Consider the following 17,618-nt stretch of genomic DNA (forward strand, 5'->3'; position numbering starts at 1 on the left):
GAGGAAAGGCTAAAAAGCATATGGAATTGGGTAGGATCAAGGTTAAGACAATTATGGGATAGAAAGTTATTTAGTAACAAGAATAAAACAATCAGATATGGGGTATTTTTAATAGCTTCTGTATGTTTTGCTTTGTATTAAGCACTCTGATGGATTTAGGAGAAATAGGTAATGAAATACCAACTATTAAGAAGCTGTGGAGACCACCACCACCACCACCAAAACCCAGGATTAATTAGAGAACTGTTCAATGCCAGCCTGAGAGCTGAAATGGTCAGAAAGGGCTTTCTTGGGGAGCTGTACCTCTAGCTGGACATTGCAGGGTTAGCATGGTTTTTATTAACAGAAAGAAGGAAATAAAATATCAAAGGCTAGGGGAGAAAGTCCCTGGGTTGGGCAGATCCCTGGAGTAGAAAATGGCAGCCTATTCCAGTATTCTTGCCTGGAAAATTCCATGGACAGAGAAGCCTGGTGAGCTACAGTCCATGGGGTCGCAGAGTTGAAGATGACTGAGCAGGCATGCACAGGGGAGAAAGTCAGTGGATGGGGCTGGTGGAGTCTGATCACTCTCTGATATTTGCTGTCTTCTCTTCCTCTATAGGAATTAGACCAAAACATGTGAAAGATCTCATACCCCTGATGATACTAATGGTGATAATCTTCCTGGTGCTTCTATTCTGGGAAAATGAGCTGGATGAGGAAGCAATGGCTGCAACTTTAGAGCAGTTGCATGTGGATTACCCTCAGAGTGACATTCCGATAAGGTACTGCAACCACATGATCATACAAAGAATCATCAAGGAACCCAACAACACCTGCAAAAAAGAGCATTTCTTCATCCATGAGAGGCCTCGAAATATCAACAGTGTTTGCAATTCTCCCAGGAGGGTGACTTGCCAAAACCATGCCCCCAGTCTCTGCTTCCTGAGTGAAATCAAGTTCAAAATGACAGTCTGTAAGCTCATTGAAGGCACCAGATATCCTGCCTGCAACTACCGTGTTTTCGCCACAGAGGGGTCTATTGTTGCCACTTGTGATGACATGGGGCCAGCTAAAATCCAGAGATACACTGACTAATCTGAGACCAGCATCAGAGTCTGCTGTTCTCTCGTCTCCTCTCCCAGAGGCTCTGGTGTTGGTTTCCCTACACCCTGTGGACGTGGGATCATGCCTAGAGTGAAATGGATTTATCCTTCCACTATTGCTGAGCTGGAATCTTTTTATTGCGCTTCAATAAAACAAATCTACTGAATTAAACCATAAACTCTATGTGTGTTTTAATTTCTTCTCCTTTTTCTGTGGGTCATTTGGTGAGAACCCAGAGTGACCCTTATGCAGGCCTGAAATTAGGTAAGGGAAATAAGGTACTCATTTGACACCCAAAATTTGAGGAACACCAAAATCCCCAGAGTCATATAGACAAATAAAATTTTAAGGATCAATATAAAAATCCCTGATGAGCAAAATATCTGAATTTTAAATTAAGACCCATTCTGACAGGGATGGATTTAGGATGAGGTGGGGTGCATGAGTCCTAACAGTGTAGGGTCAGATCCTGTTACTTAAATTTTCGATATTTGTTCAGCAGGGTTTATTATGCATTAAATTTATTTGTTTGTTTCTTTGCTTTTATTGGAGTATAGTTGGTTTACAATGTTGTGTTCCTTTCTGTTGTATAGAAAAGTGACTCAGTTATACATATATTCTTTTCAGTTAAGGTTTATCCTAGGATATTGAATATTGTTTCCTATACTGTAGGAGAGTCCCTTGGACTGCAAGGAGATCAAACCAGTCAATCCTAAAGGAAACAGTCTTGAATATTCATTGCAAGTACTGATGCTGAAGCTGAAGCTCCAGTACTTTGGCCACCTGATGCGAAGAACTGACTCCTTGGAAAAGACCTTGATTCTGGGAAAGATTGAAGGCAGGAGAAGGGGACGACAGAGGATGAGCTGGTTGGATGGCATCACTGACTCAATGGACATGAGTTTGAGCAAGCTCCAGGAGTTGGGAATGGACAGGGAAGCCTGGCGTGCTGCAGTCCATGGGGTTGCAGAGAGCCGGACATGACTGAGCAACTAAACTGATACTGTGGGACCTTGTTGTTATCCATTCTAAATGTATATGATAGCTTGCAACTGCTAACCTCAAACTCCCAATCCATCCCTTTCTCGTCCCCTGCCTCTGGCAACCACAAGTTTGTTCTTTATGTCTGTGAGTCTGTTTCTAATTCATGTGTGCATGCTCAATTGCTTCAGTTGTTTCGGGCTCTTTGTGACCCTAAGGACTGTAACTCACCAGGTTTCTCTGTCCGTGGGATTCTCCAGGTAAGAAAAGGGAGTGGGTTGCCATGCCCTCCTCCAGGGCATCTTCGCGACCCAGGAATTGAACCCTTGTCCCTTACATCTCCTGCATTGGCAGATGGGTTCCTTACCACTGTCGCCACCTGTGAGGCCCATTTCTGTTTCATAGATAGGTTCTTCCATGTCATGTGCATTAAAATTATTTTTAAATGTTGCAATAAAATACTGTTTCTCTTGATTATTGGGCTTTTAACAGTTTGTACCTGCAGAGTGAGTACTTCATTCATCTCACACTCATCCTAGACTTTATCCTAAATGTAGAGGGAGTAGGGGTCATCTCTTAAGGTCTTCTTTAAGGATGATGTGTATAACTCAAGCTGTACCTGCTCTTATTCAACTGCTGCCTCTGTGCCTTGAAAGAAAAGGAAAAGGAGATCAGAAGAAGCCTAATTGGTCAGAAACCATCTCCCTTAAAGTCTAGAAAGAAATGGATAAAGATTTCCCAGGGAAGGATCAAGACTCTCAGGGTTCAGTCTATCTCCTCTTTGTGTTCCCAGAAAGAACAGAGATTATTTTGACTCAGATTAATCATTCTTTCCCCTTTTAGTTCTTACAACTGGACTGTTTGTTTAGTTCCTCCTCATTTGCTATGGACAGAGGGTCTTTAGAATGAGAGGGCAAAGGAAGAGAAGGAAGGGAAATAGAGACTCCTAATTCTGGGGATTTGATTAAGTTCTGTTCCTCTATATCAGTTTCCTCATCTGTAAAGTGAAGAGATCAAACTAGATAATCTTTGAGCTTTTTTCCAGGTCTATTTGGAGAAGGCAATGGCAACCCACTCCTGTACTCTTGCCTGGAAAATCCCATGGATGGAGGAGCCTGGTAGGATGCAGTCCTTGAGGTCACAAAAAGTCGGACACGACTGAGCAACTTCACTTTTACTTTTCACTTTCATGCATTGGAAAAGGAAATGGCAACCCACTCCAGTGTTCTTGCCTGGAGAATCCCAGTGACAGTGGAGTCTGGTGGGCTGCCGTCTATGGGGTTGCGCAGAGTCGGACACGACTGAAGTGACTTAACAGCAGCAGCAGCAGCCAGGTCTATTACTCCACAATTCTATTTCTTAGGGAATCTAGACTCTTTTTGGAGTTGTTAGAGATAGGGAGTAGTAAGAAAAAAAGGGGTAATAGGCAAGTAAGGGCCAGATTACGGGGTCACTAAATTTGAGCTGTGACAGTTTAATCCTGTGAGAGCCAGACATTCATACACTGAGCTAAAGCAGACACAGGCAATACATAAGCTTTAGAGGGCCTGGTCTGTTCTTATCTTTTCAGTTGAGAGAGTTCAAACTATTCAATTATTTGTACTTAATTCAAGGTCAGATCAACCTATGCTAGTTGGTAACTCTGTCATTGGTAAACATCAAGTTCTAACAGACTGGTGACATTTATGGAGGAAAGGGAGTGACAATCATTTGTAAAGAACACTTGGCAACCTTGTAAGTAGAGGCTTACCTTTCTGGGGTAGCCCTTTTGCAGTTGAGTTCCATTACTCATTTCTCTGTGAGTAATGAATCCCAGGATCCTTGTCTTTATGAAAGTGTGGGTATCACCAGGGAAGCAGACCCCCAGTGTCAGAACAGAGGCTGTGAAAGAATAGCTGGCCCCTATTGTGTGACAGGTTGGGTCCTGGTAGCAGAACCATTTCCTGGGAAAATGTAGCTGAAATGGGATTTTGCTTTTTGCTTTTTTGAACTGCTTTAGGCCTATGTTTCTATGTTCTGATCTCTGATTCCTTTTCCTATCTCTTTCTCTCATCCTAGGCTTAATTGTCCTTTCTTTCCTTCTCATTACTTTTCCTTCCTTTCCTCCCCTAACCTCCTTCTTTCTATTTAAAAACAAAATCTTGCAGATAAATGCATTCCCATTAGAGTAAGTAACTGAGACTGTAAAACGGAATCTATCCTCAGAGTATTTTCATTTTCCAAGGATCAAATCCCAGTTCAAATGAATTGTGACATTTTAGACATTTTTAGTTTGAAAGGAGTCAGGGAGATATTTTTTAAATGGGTACCAGCAACACCAATCAAACCCAGGTGGCTGTGAATTCTTCCCATGTAAAATGCTTTAGAAAAACTGAATGTTTCTGTACTGCTCTTCTTGTTTATTTTTCTCCTTGCTGTCTCCTGTTTTCCTATCAGCACCTCACTATTGATGTGACAGTAGAGGATATTTAGGAAGCAGTTCAAATCCTTCTTCTCTCCTCCCTTCAACCTGTACCAAGTCTGTGCTCAAGGCACACACATGAAAACATCCACTGAATTCTTAATAATCTATCAATAATCAACCAACCCAATTACTAAAGCTCATGTATTTTTGGTACTGGGTCTTTGCTCTAATTTCACACACAGGACAGAACAGGGTGTACTCACAGGAGGGTGGGTCACATTGATTTGACTGGAACAGGTTTGTATACCAAAATAATGGGTGATCATCCTTGAGGGGCAGGTTGGGATTAGATCAAACAGAATTTTGACCAAGTGGACTCAGAAGATTAGATTACCTTGTAGAGACAATGAGAAATATCTCAATGTTCCTGAAATAATGTCACTGCAAGTGTGTTTTTAGAAAAGTAATGTATTAAAGGAATTGGAGGGGCAAGGACTAGTGATTAGGAGGTAATACAGTAGATACAAGTATAAGGGAAGGAGGCTTTTAGAGGTGGGAGAGAAAAAAAGAGGGAAAAAAAGGGGATGGTCATTCAAAAGCAAGAGAAAGAATTATTACCCCAAATAATCATTCCTTCTGGGATTCTCATTGTGAATTTTCCAGCACTGACCTCAAGTAAAGGACTTTCTACAGTAGTCAAACCATGTTATGTTGTTGGCAAACACTGTGAGAAACTAGGACATATATGGAGAAGGCAATGGCAGCCCACTCCATTACTCTTGCCTGGAAAATCCCATGGATGGAGGAGTCTGGTAGGCTGCAATCCATGGGGTCGCTAAGAGTCAGACACAACTGAGCGACTTCACTTTCACTTTTCCCTTTCATGCATTGGAGAAGGAAATGGCAACCCACTCCAGTGCTCTTGCCTGGAGAATCCCAGTGATGGTGGAGTCTGGTGGGCTGCCGTCTATGGGGTTGCGCAGAGTTGGACACAACTGAAGTGACTTAGCAGCAGCAGGACATATATAGTTCATTCTTCCTGTAGAGAATGAAAAGAAACAGAGGCTATTTTCCAGGCTCAAGAAATTTCCAGCTTTCATAAAAAGGAGAAAAACTGTATCAACTCACTTCAAAAATTAAAAAAAATAATGTATAAAATCAAGCACAATATTATCTATGCTGTAGGGTTTCAAAAACAACAACAAAAATTACTCTAGGTTGAAGTAGAAATAAGCAAGGAAGATTTCACAAGAGAAGAAGCAATGATACTGCCCAAGGGCACTGGGATTCTGACAGCCAAGTGGACACTGCATTCAGTTCTCCGAGCATCACTGGTTCCACTTTGTCTCCTCCTTCTATCTCAGACGATTCTGCCTTCTCCTTCTTGTACCCCCTTCCGTTGTTAGACCCAGTAAGAGAAACTCCCAGGAAATGAATACGATTTCACTTCTTGCCTTGCAACAATCTGGAATCTTTTGCCACACGATCAACTTACCAAAAGAACTGGTAAAGGCAGAAATTCCATGACTGAGAATCAGTGGGAAAAGAAATGAGAGATGGGAAAATATCATGATGGTTTTTTCACCTGGCTGCTATGCGCCAGGTACTGTGTGAGGCTGGAGGATCCACAGCAATAGTGAGGAATATGTTAGGTGAGATTATTGGGACCCACTGCAGAGATTACAGACTTTACCAGTGAGATTATAGATGAGGTAAAAAGAAAGAGAAATGACTACTTGGTTCTGGGTACTTTAACCATAATATCTTATATAATTCTCATTTTTTTTTTAACAAGAGGAAACTGTAGTTACATGAGGTGGAATAAATTGCTTATTAGTGGATAAACAGGGGTTCAAAGTTGGATCTTCAGACTACACAGCTTTTTCCTTTCTCATCCTTTCATTAACAGATGTAGGTGTCTTAGCTTACATGTAGGAGTCAACCCTGTGAATGTCATAAAGAAAAGAGAGCTACTTGTTTAATATTTTCTTCATTTTTATCTTTTAGTTTTTACTGCAGAAGAGTTTGCCCTAGATCTGAGATGGAGATCTTCTTTTTGCTGCTACTTGGCCTGGGGGTGATTTTTGCAGACATTTCAGAAAGTATAATGGAGATAATTAAAGAGGAATTTTTAGAGAAAGAGATGCAATATGACATGGCAAAAAGTGACCAGGAAAAACAGACCATTGAGGTATTAATAAATTTGACTGTGTTATATAAAAATACCAGCCTCAGCATATCCAAAGATGTGTCTTCCTCATTATCAACCTTCAGAAGATTACATTATAGCTTGCCCCCCAAATGCAATCCAGGTAATAACAAACATTACTGCAGTGACATGACAGTCTGGAGAAAAGTTTCAGAAGCTAATGGGTCATTCAAGTTGAGCAATAACTTCATCCATGGCTCCGTGGAAGTGGCCAGCGGGGTCCCCAAAGCCCTCAGCTGCAAGTGTGGACAGACTCCAGGCATAAGCTGCTCTGAGACTACAGAAATAAGGACCACTACATGCCAGTTCACTCTGGGCAAACAATCCCCCAGTTGCCAACACCATGGTGTTACTTCATTAAAGAAAATTTTGGTGGTGCTGACAAGTCATTCTCTGATGAGCTGGTTAGTTAGTGTCTCTAACTTGTAAATCCCACAGAACTTTTCATTATTGGTTATTGTTTTCTATTATCCACATTTATCCTTTCAGCACTATAGGAAACTCTTAATTATTTACACCAACTGGAGAAATGAAACAAATCCACAATTGTAGATAATTCAGTTGAAATGTATAACTGATGCTGAAGTGTAGATGTATTCTCTCTTTCTCTCTCCCACATATATGCATGTACAAACTTTCTTTGAACCAAACTGAATTCCATCCTAGCTCAGCTATAAAGCCAAGAAGCAGAGTTTACCCAACTTGATAAAATTAAGGAGAGAAGGCTCCAAACCAGTACAGAGTATTGAAAGTTAACTGTACTGCCACTGAGATGATTCAGAGCAATAGTGAATGACAGGGGGATTTTATTATCATTGCTTCTCTTCAAAGAAAATGTACGTTGATGCAAGCACACAAGTGTGAGCACCCACCTATGTAGCCATGGGATCTGCCTGTTCTCTAGAAGATGCCGAAAGAAAAGATCCTTTGGTTTAGCTGTTGTCTTCAGTCAACAGCTCCATTCCTATCCCGTCTCCATTCCTCCATCTTTTCCCCTATTTCACAAGTTGCTACAGAGAGAAAAAGTAAAGCTCCTATTGTAATTTTTACTCAAGCATAGTCTTGATTTCCAGGGGTCCTGGGAGAGGAATGGCTAGCCATGGAGGGATAAAGGAGGTAGAAAGATGGGAAATAGCAAGTCTATGCCAAGTCTGTTTGTAAATCTTTATGGTTCAACACTCTACATAAAATTGGACAGTTATCTTGTTCATAAATGTGTGTCTGTGTGTTCGAGATTCCTCATCATACATCCTCCCTCTATCCTGAGACCCTTTTTTAATGTCCTAATTTTATTTTAAGGCAAGGAATAGTGACTTTATTCAGAAAGCTGGCAGACTGGGAAGACGGCAGACTAGTATACCCAAAAACCCATCTACAATGTCCTAATTTTAAATAAATGCATGTAAATAGAATGTTGTACATCACTCTCTCTATAAGTTTTCATAATGTTTTTCATATCTGGTGCAGAATTCTCATTATACTGAAACTGAAAAACTCTGACAATCCACCAATATGCAACATTAGGGCAGATGTTTTTATATCTTTTAGCTGAATTTTCCTTGTCAGTATGATAGCTGCTTAAATAAACAATCACTATGGTCTTGGCCAAATATTGACAGTTATGTTAGCAGCAATTATTTTTCACTTGGAAGCTGGAGAAGAAACTTATAAAAGTGCCTGGAGTTTGAGATCCTCTTCTCTGTGGGAGGAGACTGCAAGGCCCTGGAAGGGAGCCATATCACTGGGTTCCATTCTAGGGCTAGTTCCATGTAGCCAGGCTGGTGCTACCACCCACTCACCAAACATGAGATGGGCTTTGTCCATGGTGGAGCACACTAGTAGGTCTCCTCTTGGCTCAAACTTGGTTCAAATTTGAGTAACTTCTTTCCTACTACAGAGTTCAGCTCTGGGTGATGGGCATATTAGCCCCAGAGACAATAACTATACTAGCTCTGAGAGAGCTTTTTGGTAATATGTAAGAAAAACTAAGGTGTCTCTTGTGGCTCAGTGGTAAAGAATCTGCCTGACAATGCAGGAGACATCAGTTTGATCCCTGGGTTGGGACGGTCCCCTGGAGAAGGAAATGGCAAACCACTCCAGTATTCTTGCCTGGGAAATCCCATGGACAGAGGGGCCCGGTAGGCTACAGTTCATGAGGTTGCAAAGAGTCAGACATGACTTACCGACTAAACAACAACAAGAAAAAGTAAATTCAGTCAGAATCTAGTACAGATTTCTTCCTTTACCAGGAAATAAGAACAATGACCCAGCAGAACAGATACCTCTTTCCAGGTCAGGAGCATTTTCTAAAGGGTCTTAATTAAGACCAAACCTTTCCAGAAGAAATCAGGAGCTCTTGGTTCCAAGTTTTTGGTGCTTTGATCTCCCAGAATCTACCTAATCATCAAACTATGAAGTCTGAAAGATGTCAAATGTGAAGATGCCACAGACTGTCAGACCTTCCGAATGCTAGCACTCCTCACCCTCAAAGTCAGTCACCCCTTCAACATAATAGCATCTGAAGATCCCTAATGGTGACAACAGGCAGGGGATTTCAGATTCTATAACATTAAGTTTTCATCATGTTCCTTTTCTGCTTCCAAACCACAAAGGCCCCTGCTCCACTCCCACCCCCCGCCCCTGACCTTGTCTGTGGAAAAATTATCTTTCACAAAACCAGTCCCTGGTACCAAAAAGGTTGAGACTGCTGATGTAGATGATTTGTTCAAGGAATAGCCACAGAGAAAGGGGAGCAAAAGCCCATGAGCCCAAACAATTGTGTGAGGCAGAGCTATTTTGCCAACCTGGATTGTTCAACTTGGGTCTGATAGAGAGAAATAAATATATTTTTTTAAAAATCCACTCTGTTTTGAGATTCCGTTCCATCCTCTTAGCTTTGCCCTAACACATTTTAAAACTTAAGGAACTGATATTAAATATGAAACCCTGGGCCTCAGTCCAGAACAAATAAGTTCTGTATATTAGACATAAGACTGGAGATGGGACCTTGTGGGAGAATTTGAGTAGGCCGTGGGGCTTGTCTTGCATAAGGTCAGAGAGCAGGGCCAGGTAAGCTGGCAGAGCCCTGGGCGTGTGAGAGCTGCAGGCTATGCTGCTGGCGTGTGCTCTCCTTTTCTCCCCAGCTCAGGCTGTTCCAAGGATCCCGTGTTCTTCATGATAGGACTGTGGGCTGAGCTCTTTGTCCTGTCATGTTCAGTGCCCCTTCTGAGAGCTCTGCTGGGCACGGGAGGCAGAGTCTGTTAGTGGAAGTATTGGGGGAGCAAAGTTGGGAAGATGGGCTCTCAAAACACACCTCCACAAACAGTAATGACTCTTACTTCTACCTTTCATCTCCTGTCCCTTCTTCATCTAACTTTCATGTTTTCTTCTGTTGATCAGATTGTGTCCTCAACTTTACATCTCCCTTTTATACTCTGTGTGTCTTCTGCTTATTTGGCTTCCAGGTTTTGCACCACTTAACTCTATATTTTCTTCTTTGTGTGTCTTGTATTCAAAGTCACTGTTCAGATAGAGACTGACGAGTAGGACAGATTTCTAGAACCAGGCCGGCCACCCATAAGACTTTTACTCAAAGGCCAATATTCAATCTGGCCTGGCTTCAACCCCCAGTGGAGCAACCTATTCAACCAAGGCTCATGGAACACACAGCCCTGAGTTGCCCAGGTGGAAAAGGACAAGAACAGCACGAACTGCTGAACTCACTCTGGGAACACATCCAGCCCTTTTAGAGGAGTGCCTCTGAATCACTCCTGTGTCTGCTTCGGAAATTCTCTCTTGTCTTCCTTTAGAAAATTCTGAAATTGCTCAGCTGTCTTTATAAAAATCATATTCATTGTGAACATTTTTATGAACTGCTTCCTTTGGGGCTTATTTACCAGGCACTATGATAATCAGTTCAGTTCAGTTCAGTCGCTCAGTCGTGTCCGACTCTTTGTGACCCCATGAATCAAAGCATGCCAGGCCTCCCTGTCCATCACCAACTCCTGGAGTTTACCCAAACTCATGTCCATCGAGTTAGTGATGCCATCCAGCCATCTCATCCTCTGTCGTCCCCTTCTCCTCCTGCCCCCAATCCCTCCCAGCATCAGGGTCTTTTCCAGGGAGTCAACTCTTTGCATGAGGTGGCCAAAGTATTGGAGCTTCAGCTTTAGCATCAGTCCTTCCAATGAACACCCAGGACTGATCTCCTTTAGAACGGACTGGTTGGATTTCCTTGCAGTCCAAGGGACTCTCAAGAATCTTCTCCAACACCACATTTCAAAAGCATCAATTCTTCGGTGATCAGCTTTCTTCACAGTCCAACTCTCACATCCATACATGTCCACTGGAAAAACCATAGCCTTGACTAGATGGGCCTTTGTTGGCAAAGTAATGTCTCTGCTTTTCAATATGCTATCTAGGTTGATCATAACTTTCCTTCCAAGGAGTAAGCTGACACATTTGAAAAGACCCTGATGCTGGGAAAGATTGAGGGCAGGAGGAGAAGGGAACAACAGAGGATGAGATGGTTGGATGGCATCACCGACTCAATGGACATGAGTTTGGGTAAACTCCTGGAGTTGGTGATGGACAGGGAGGCCTGGTGTGCTGCAGTCCATGAGGTCACAAAGAGTCGGACATGACTGAGTGATTGAGCTGAACTGAACTGATGATAGTAGCTGGGCTTCTCTGGTGGCTCGGTGGTGAAGAATCTACCTATCAATTCAGGAGACACAGGAGATGCAGTTTCAATCCCTGGGTGAGGAAGATCTCCTGGAGGAGGAAAGAGCAACCCACTCCAGTATTCTTGCCTGGGAAATCCCATGGACAGAGAAGTCTGGCAGGCTATAGTTCATGGGGTTTGCAGAGTCAGACACAACTGAGCACACACACATGATAATGGCTATGAGCATCACTTAATGTGTGGCAAAGTATATTGATGTAAATTTAATCACAGTTCAAAAATACATTCATCATATTTTTTTTATTTTCTAGTTTTAGTCCTTATGTCAGGCAGTCACCTGTAAATTAATTATAACAGTGAAGGTATGTTCATGTAGGCCTTGAGTGGCTGAGTAGAACTTTGGACCCAGTAGGGAGAAATGTGATGATATTATGTGAGATGGCCTGTTATGAAAGCATAGTAATAATAGAATGGTTAATGAGTGAAATGTATTTACAGGCAAGCAATTGAGAAACATTCATACATAAGGCATTATACCAGCTACTGTGGGAAAAAGGCATAATGAAAGAAATGTGTACCTGTACTGGATTTAGGCTAATAAGATCGTACCTTAAGAGAGGAACATGTCTCTGTTGCTTGAAGTGATCAATGCAGGCACTTGTAAAAGAAGACTTAAAATCTTGAACTTGTTGGACAATCCATTAAAATAGCTAAAAAATGAATAAAGAGAAAACAATACTAGGAATGGGAAGAAACTTATGAAAAGAGTGGGTGGAAATACAGTTGTTGATAGATGAATGCTAGAAATAATAACTTGAATGATTTTTTTTCCTCATAAGATTGCAGAAGGCTGAATGGCTCTCAAAGATATCCGGGTCCTAATCTATAAAACTGGTGAATGGGGCTTCCCTGGTGGCTCAGTGGTAAAGGATCCACCTGCCAATGCAGGAGACAAGGGTTTGATCCCTGATCTGGGATGATCCCAAATGCCAGGGAATGACTAAGCCTGTGGGCCACAGCTATTAAACCCGTGCTGCACAGCCTGAGAAGCACAACCACTGAGCCCTCACGCTGTAACTACTGAAGCCTGTGTGCCCTAGAGCCTGTGCTCAGCAACAAGAGAAGCCACTGCGTTGAGAAGCCTGAGCACTGCAGCTAGAGAGTAGTCCCCACTAGAAGCCCACACAGCAACGAAGACCTAGTACAACCAATAAATAAAAATTATTAAAAAATAAAAAATAGAAATTGTCTCTGAAGTGTTGGGCACTAATCCCACTCATGAGGGCTCCATCTTCATGTCCTAATCACTTGCCAAAGGCCCCATCTCCTAATGCCACCATATTAGGAATTAGGATTTCAACATATGAATTGAGGCGGGGGGAGGGTTATATAAAGATTTAAGTTATTTAGATCTCTTTTTTCTGTATCCCGTTCAGTGAGGTTTTGTCACATGGTCAGATTTGAAATGTGGTCAGATTCACGCTACAAAAATTCATGTGCAGGATTTTATGTGAACTTAACTTTTCAGGTCAGTCGGGTAAATACCCAGAAGCATGAATGCTAGGTTGTATGGTGGGTCTCTCTTTAGCTTTGGAAGAAACTGTCAGACCATCTTCCATGCTGCTAAGTTGCTTCAGTCGTGTCTGACTCTGTGAGACCCCAGAGACGGCAGTCCACCAGGTTCCTCTGTCCATGGGATTTTCCAGGCAAGAACACTGGAGTGCGGTGCCTTCGCCTTCTCTGCCATCTTCCATAATGGTACATTATTTTGCATTCCTACTAGAAATGTCCCAATAGCTCCACTTGTATCCCTTGAACTTTGACATCTCTTCTCATTATTCAGAATAGCGTTCAATAGTGAGAAAATGAAGTTGTGAATGCATACAGTGGATGTAATACACTCTGTTTTAATCCTTTTTTTTTTCAGTTTGTTTCCATAATCAAACAGTTATTCATTGAAGGGCCAGGACCTGGCGAAGTCTCTCTTTTTCTTTATTCCCAAGGAAAAAGGATTAGGTAATCACCCCTTTGAGAGTAAAGGATTTCCATTCCTTACTTTACTTTGTAGCATATCTATAAGACTTTTGAATTATGTGCCATATTGACATCCAATTGACATCTACGCATAATTTATATAATTTTCATAGTCGTTCCAAATATATAGTTGTCTGAGACATACCCTAATTCCTTTTATGATATATTTATATTTAAAGCTTATTTTTATTGAGTTTAAATTATAAAACAAAGCATGTTCATTGTAAAAATTTCAAAGCAGGAGAAAGTAAATGTCCAGTTTCACTCTCACATCCACTCTGGTGTCTAATTTTAAAGTAGTCGTTCTGATTACTGCTCATGTCATTGAGCTTTTAAACATTTTGAGAATTGCTCCTGGAGATAATCAGGTCAATATGTTTATTGTGTATAATCGTATGCCTTTTCTTACACATATACATAGATTGGTGCACTCCCAGATAGATTTTTTAAAAGCACAAATTGGATCATATTATACATTTTTAATTCTGAGACTTGTTTTTCCCATAAAAATATGTCCTGGTGCTCTTTTTACATCAATGGAAAGATCTATTCATTCACTGTGTTGAACTTATCATTTTAAAAATAATTTTAAGTCATAGGAAACTGAATAATTGTACACAATCCCAGGTCCCTTTCATCCCAGCTTCCCCCAGTGATTGCATGCTATGTAACTATAATGCAATATCAAATAACAATATTGTTAACTAAACTATAGGCCTCATTCAGATGTCATCCGTTTTTAAATGCAGTAATTTTTATCAGTTTTTACAATAATTATTTTAAAATAATTTTAATCAGTTTTTACAATCAGTGTGAGTTTTAAGCCAGCTTTTTCGCTCTCTTCCTTCACTCTTATCAAGAGGCTCTTTAGTTCCTCTTCACTTTCTGCTGCTAGAGTGGTATCATCTGCTTATCTGAGGTTAACATTTCTGCAGTCTTGATTCCAGCTTGTAACTCACCCAGCCCGGCATTTTGCATGATGTATTCTGAGTATAAGTTAAATAAAAAGAGTGATAATATACAGCCTTGTCATACTCCTTTTCCAATTTTGAGCCAGTCAGTTGTTCCATATAAGGTTTTGTGTAAGGGTCTAAACTGAGATCATGGCATCTGGTCCCACCACTCCATGGCAAACAGAAGGAGAAAAAGTGGAAGCAGTGACAGATTTTCTCTTCCTGGGCTCCAAAATCACTGAAGATTGTGACTACAACCACAAAATTAGAAGATACTTGCTTCTTGGAAGAAAGGCTATGACAAACCTAGTCAGTGTATTAAAAAGCAAAACATCACTTTGCTGACAATCATCCATATAGTCAAAACTAGGATTTTTCCAGTAGTCATGTACAGATGTGAAAGTTGGACCATAAAGAAGGCTCAGTCCCAAAGAATTGATGCTTTCAAACTGTGGTGCTGAAGAAGACTCTTGAGAGTTCCTTGGACTGCAAGGATATCAAACCAGTCAATCCTAAAGGAAATCAACCCTAAATACTCATTGGAAGTACTGATGCTGAAGTTGAAGCTCCAATACTTTGCCCACCTATACAAAGAGCTGACTCATTGGAAAAGATCTTGATGCTGAGAAAGACTGAAGGCAAGAGGAGAAGAGGGCAGCAGAAGATTAGATGGATGGCTTCACTGATTCAATGGACATGAACTTGACAAACTCTGGGAGATGGTGAAGGACAGGGAAATCTGGCGTGCTGTAGTTCATGGGATCACAAAGAGACATGACTGAGCAGCTTAACGACAGAAGTGTGAGTGTGGGTGTAGTTATATGCAATTTTATCTTGTGTACAGATTCATGTAATCACTATGATGGTCAAAATACAGAACTGTTCCCTTACCACCAAGGAACTCTTCCACCCTTGGTAACTACTGATTTGTTCTCCATATCTATGATTCTTTAATTTTGAGGCACAGGAGTGCATATAGTGTGTAGCCTTTCTGTTTATGTTTTTAAATTGAATCTTTTATTTTGGGATTATTATAGATTTACATGCAGATGTAATAAATAATCAAGAGTAATCTATGTACTGTTTACCCACTTCTCCAATGATAATATTATGTAAATATGTAGTACTATGTCAAAATTGGGATATTGACATTAACACAGTCAAGGTACAGAACATTTCTGTCACTGCATATATCCCTCATGATCTCCTTTTATAAGTACATTACACTTCCCCTCACCCTGCAGCACACACACACACATTCACATGTGTTTTTTCCAGCTTTTTGGGAATATAATTGACATAAAATGTGTGACTTTAAGGTACATTTAAGGTCCCTGAATATCTTTTCATGGCTTGTTAACTCATTTCTTTTTAGTACAGAATAATATTCCACTTTCTGGATGTACTACAGTTTATTTATCCATTCATCTATTGAAGAACATCTTGATTGCTTCCAAGTTTTGGCAATTGTGAATGAAGCCGCTATAAATATCTGTGTGCATGTTTTTATGTAGATATCCATTTTCATCTCCTTTGGGCAAATACCAGTGAGTACAACTGCTGGATCATATAACAAGTATGTTTAGTTTTGTAGGAAATGTGAAATGTCTTCTAAAACAATTGCCATTTTCCATTCCTACTGGCTTCTCCTTTTCTTCTAAGGGATTCTTGCCCACAGTAGTAGATATAATGGTTATCTGAATTAAATTTGCCCATTCCCATCCATTTTAACTCACTGATTCCTAAAATGTCCATGTTCATTCCTGCCACCTGTATGTCTTCTTTGGAAAAATGTCTATTTAGGTCCTCTGCCCCTTTTTTCAGAGAAGGCAATGGCAGCCCACTCCAGTACTCCTGCCTGGAAAATCCCATGGATGGAGGAGCCTGGTAGTCTGCAGTCCACGGGGTCGCTAAGAGTCGGACGCGACTAAGCAACTTCACTTTCACTTTTCACTTTCATGCATTGGAGAAGGACATGGCAACCCACTCCAGTGTTCTTGCCTGGAGAATCACAGGGACGGGGGAGCCCGGTGGGCTGCTGTCTATGGGTTGCACAGAGTCGGACACGACTGAAATGACTTAGCAGCAGCAGCAGCCCCTTTTTAAATTGGGTTGTTTGTTTTTTCTATTGAGTTATATGAGTTCCTTATATATTTTGCATATTAATCCCTTATCAGAAATATCATTTACAAATATCTTCTCCCGTTTAATAGATTATCTTTTCATTTTATTGACAGTTTCCTTCACAGTTCAAAACTTTAAAGTTTGGCCCAATTTGTTAACTTTTGCAATATTTTTTTTTGATCAGTCTCTTCAGACAAGAGAAACAATAGCAATGACAAACCTAGACAGTGTCTTGCAGAGACATCACTTTGTCAACAAAGGTCCATATAGTCAAAGCTCTGGTTTTTCCAGAAGACATGTACAGATATGAGAGTTGGACCATAAAGAAGGTTGAGTGCCAAAGAACTGATGCTTTTTTCCCCCGTAGAAAACTGAAAAATAATTTATACCAAAAAATGGCAGAAATATGAAATTTATCCTGAAATTCATTCATACTTTGGTATAATAAACTTTGTAGGACAGATTTTCCCTCAAACATGTTCTCCTACTGACTGCCCCACTGGAGACTATTATCATGTAACAGTTTTTAAACATTTTGCTGATTCTCATGTTGTGAGCCGGGAGGAGCCATCTTCAAATCCACAGAATTCCAAGGAGAGAGTAATGTTATTTCTCAGAACAGCACTTTCGATCTCAGAAGAGTATACATAAATATTTTACAGAGGCAGCATAGTTTAGATTAAATAGGCACATCATTCATCAAAGCGTAAAAAGGGCGACAGGAAAAAAATCACTGCATTGTAGAATATGATATTCAAATATGGGTGAAAATTTAAGGCAGCTGATGGCCACAGTGGGTGAGTCAAGGGATGTGGTCTGGGTATGGAGGTGTATTTTCATCTAGAGGAGTTCTCTCCATGATCTCAATGACTCAGTACTGGTGAGCAAGCCAATTCCCCAAGGCCAATGATACTTGAGGTACCAGAACGTTTCATTTTCAACTGTGGTCCAAAGAGAGGGTTGAGTTGGGCCTGAATTGCAATCAGCCAAAAGAGATAGCAGCAAACGGAACAGGTCACTAACATAGTGATAACAACTCCCCGGTTGGGATCCTTAGGGATGAACCAGAGCATCTGGAAAGCCGATGATGCCCCAGAACACACTCATCATGGTAAGAGACACGGTGAGGCCAGTATATGCCAT

The 17,618-nt window shown here is 40.9% G+C and overlaps 2 protein-coding genes and 1 pseudogene across 2 annotated transcripts; 2 read left to right on the forward strand and 1 right to left on the reverse strand.

The window, feature by feature from the left end:
* The first annotated feature begins 619 nt into the window (after nt 1-619).
* RNASE12 (ribonuclease A family member 12 (inactive)) lies at nt 620-1,168 on the forward strand. The gene has a single exon (XM_055437400.2). The coding sequence runs from the start codon at nt 640-642 to the stop codon at nt 1,075-1,077; it is 438 nt and encodes a 145-aa protein (XP_055293375.2). The 5' UTR covers nt 620-639; the 3' UTR covers nt 1,078-1,168.
* A 5,317-nt stretch (nt 1,169-6,485) lies between these two features.
* On the forward strand, nt 6,486-7,109 carry RNASE11 (ribonuclease A family member 11 (inactive)). The gene has a single exon (XM_055435539.2). The coding sequence runs from the start codon at nt 6,513-6,515 to the stop codon at nt 7,107-7,109; it is 597 nt and encodes a 198-aa protein (XP_055291514.2). The 5' UTR covers nt 6,486-6,512.
* Nucleotides 7,110-17,315: 10,206 nt separating this feature from the next.
* On the reverse strand, nt 17,316-17,618 carry LOC148776643 (V-type proton ATPase subunit e 1 pseudogene; annotated as a pseudogene).

Source organism: Moschus berezovskii, chromosome 9, assembly GCF_049115385.1.
Source record: "Moschus berezovskii isolate FMDL1 chromosome 9, NW_MosBer_1.0, whole genome shotgun sequence".
NCBI classification, from domain to species: domain Eukaryota; kingdom Metazoa; phylum Chordata; class Mammalia; order Artiodactyla; family Moschidae; genus Moschus; species Moschus berezovskii.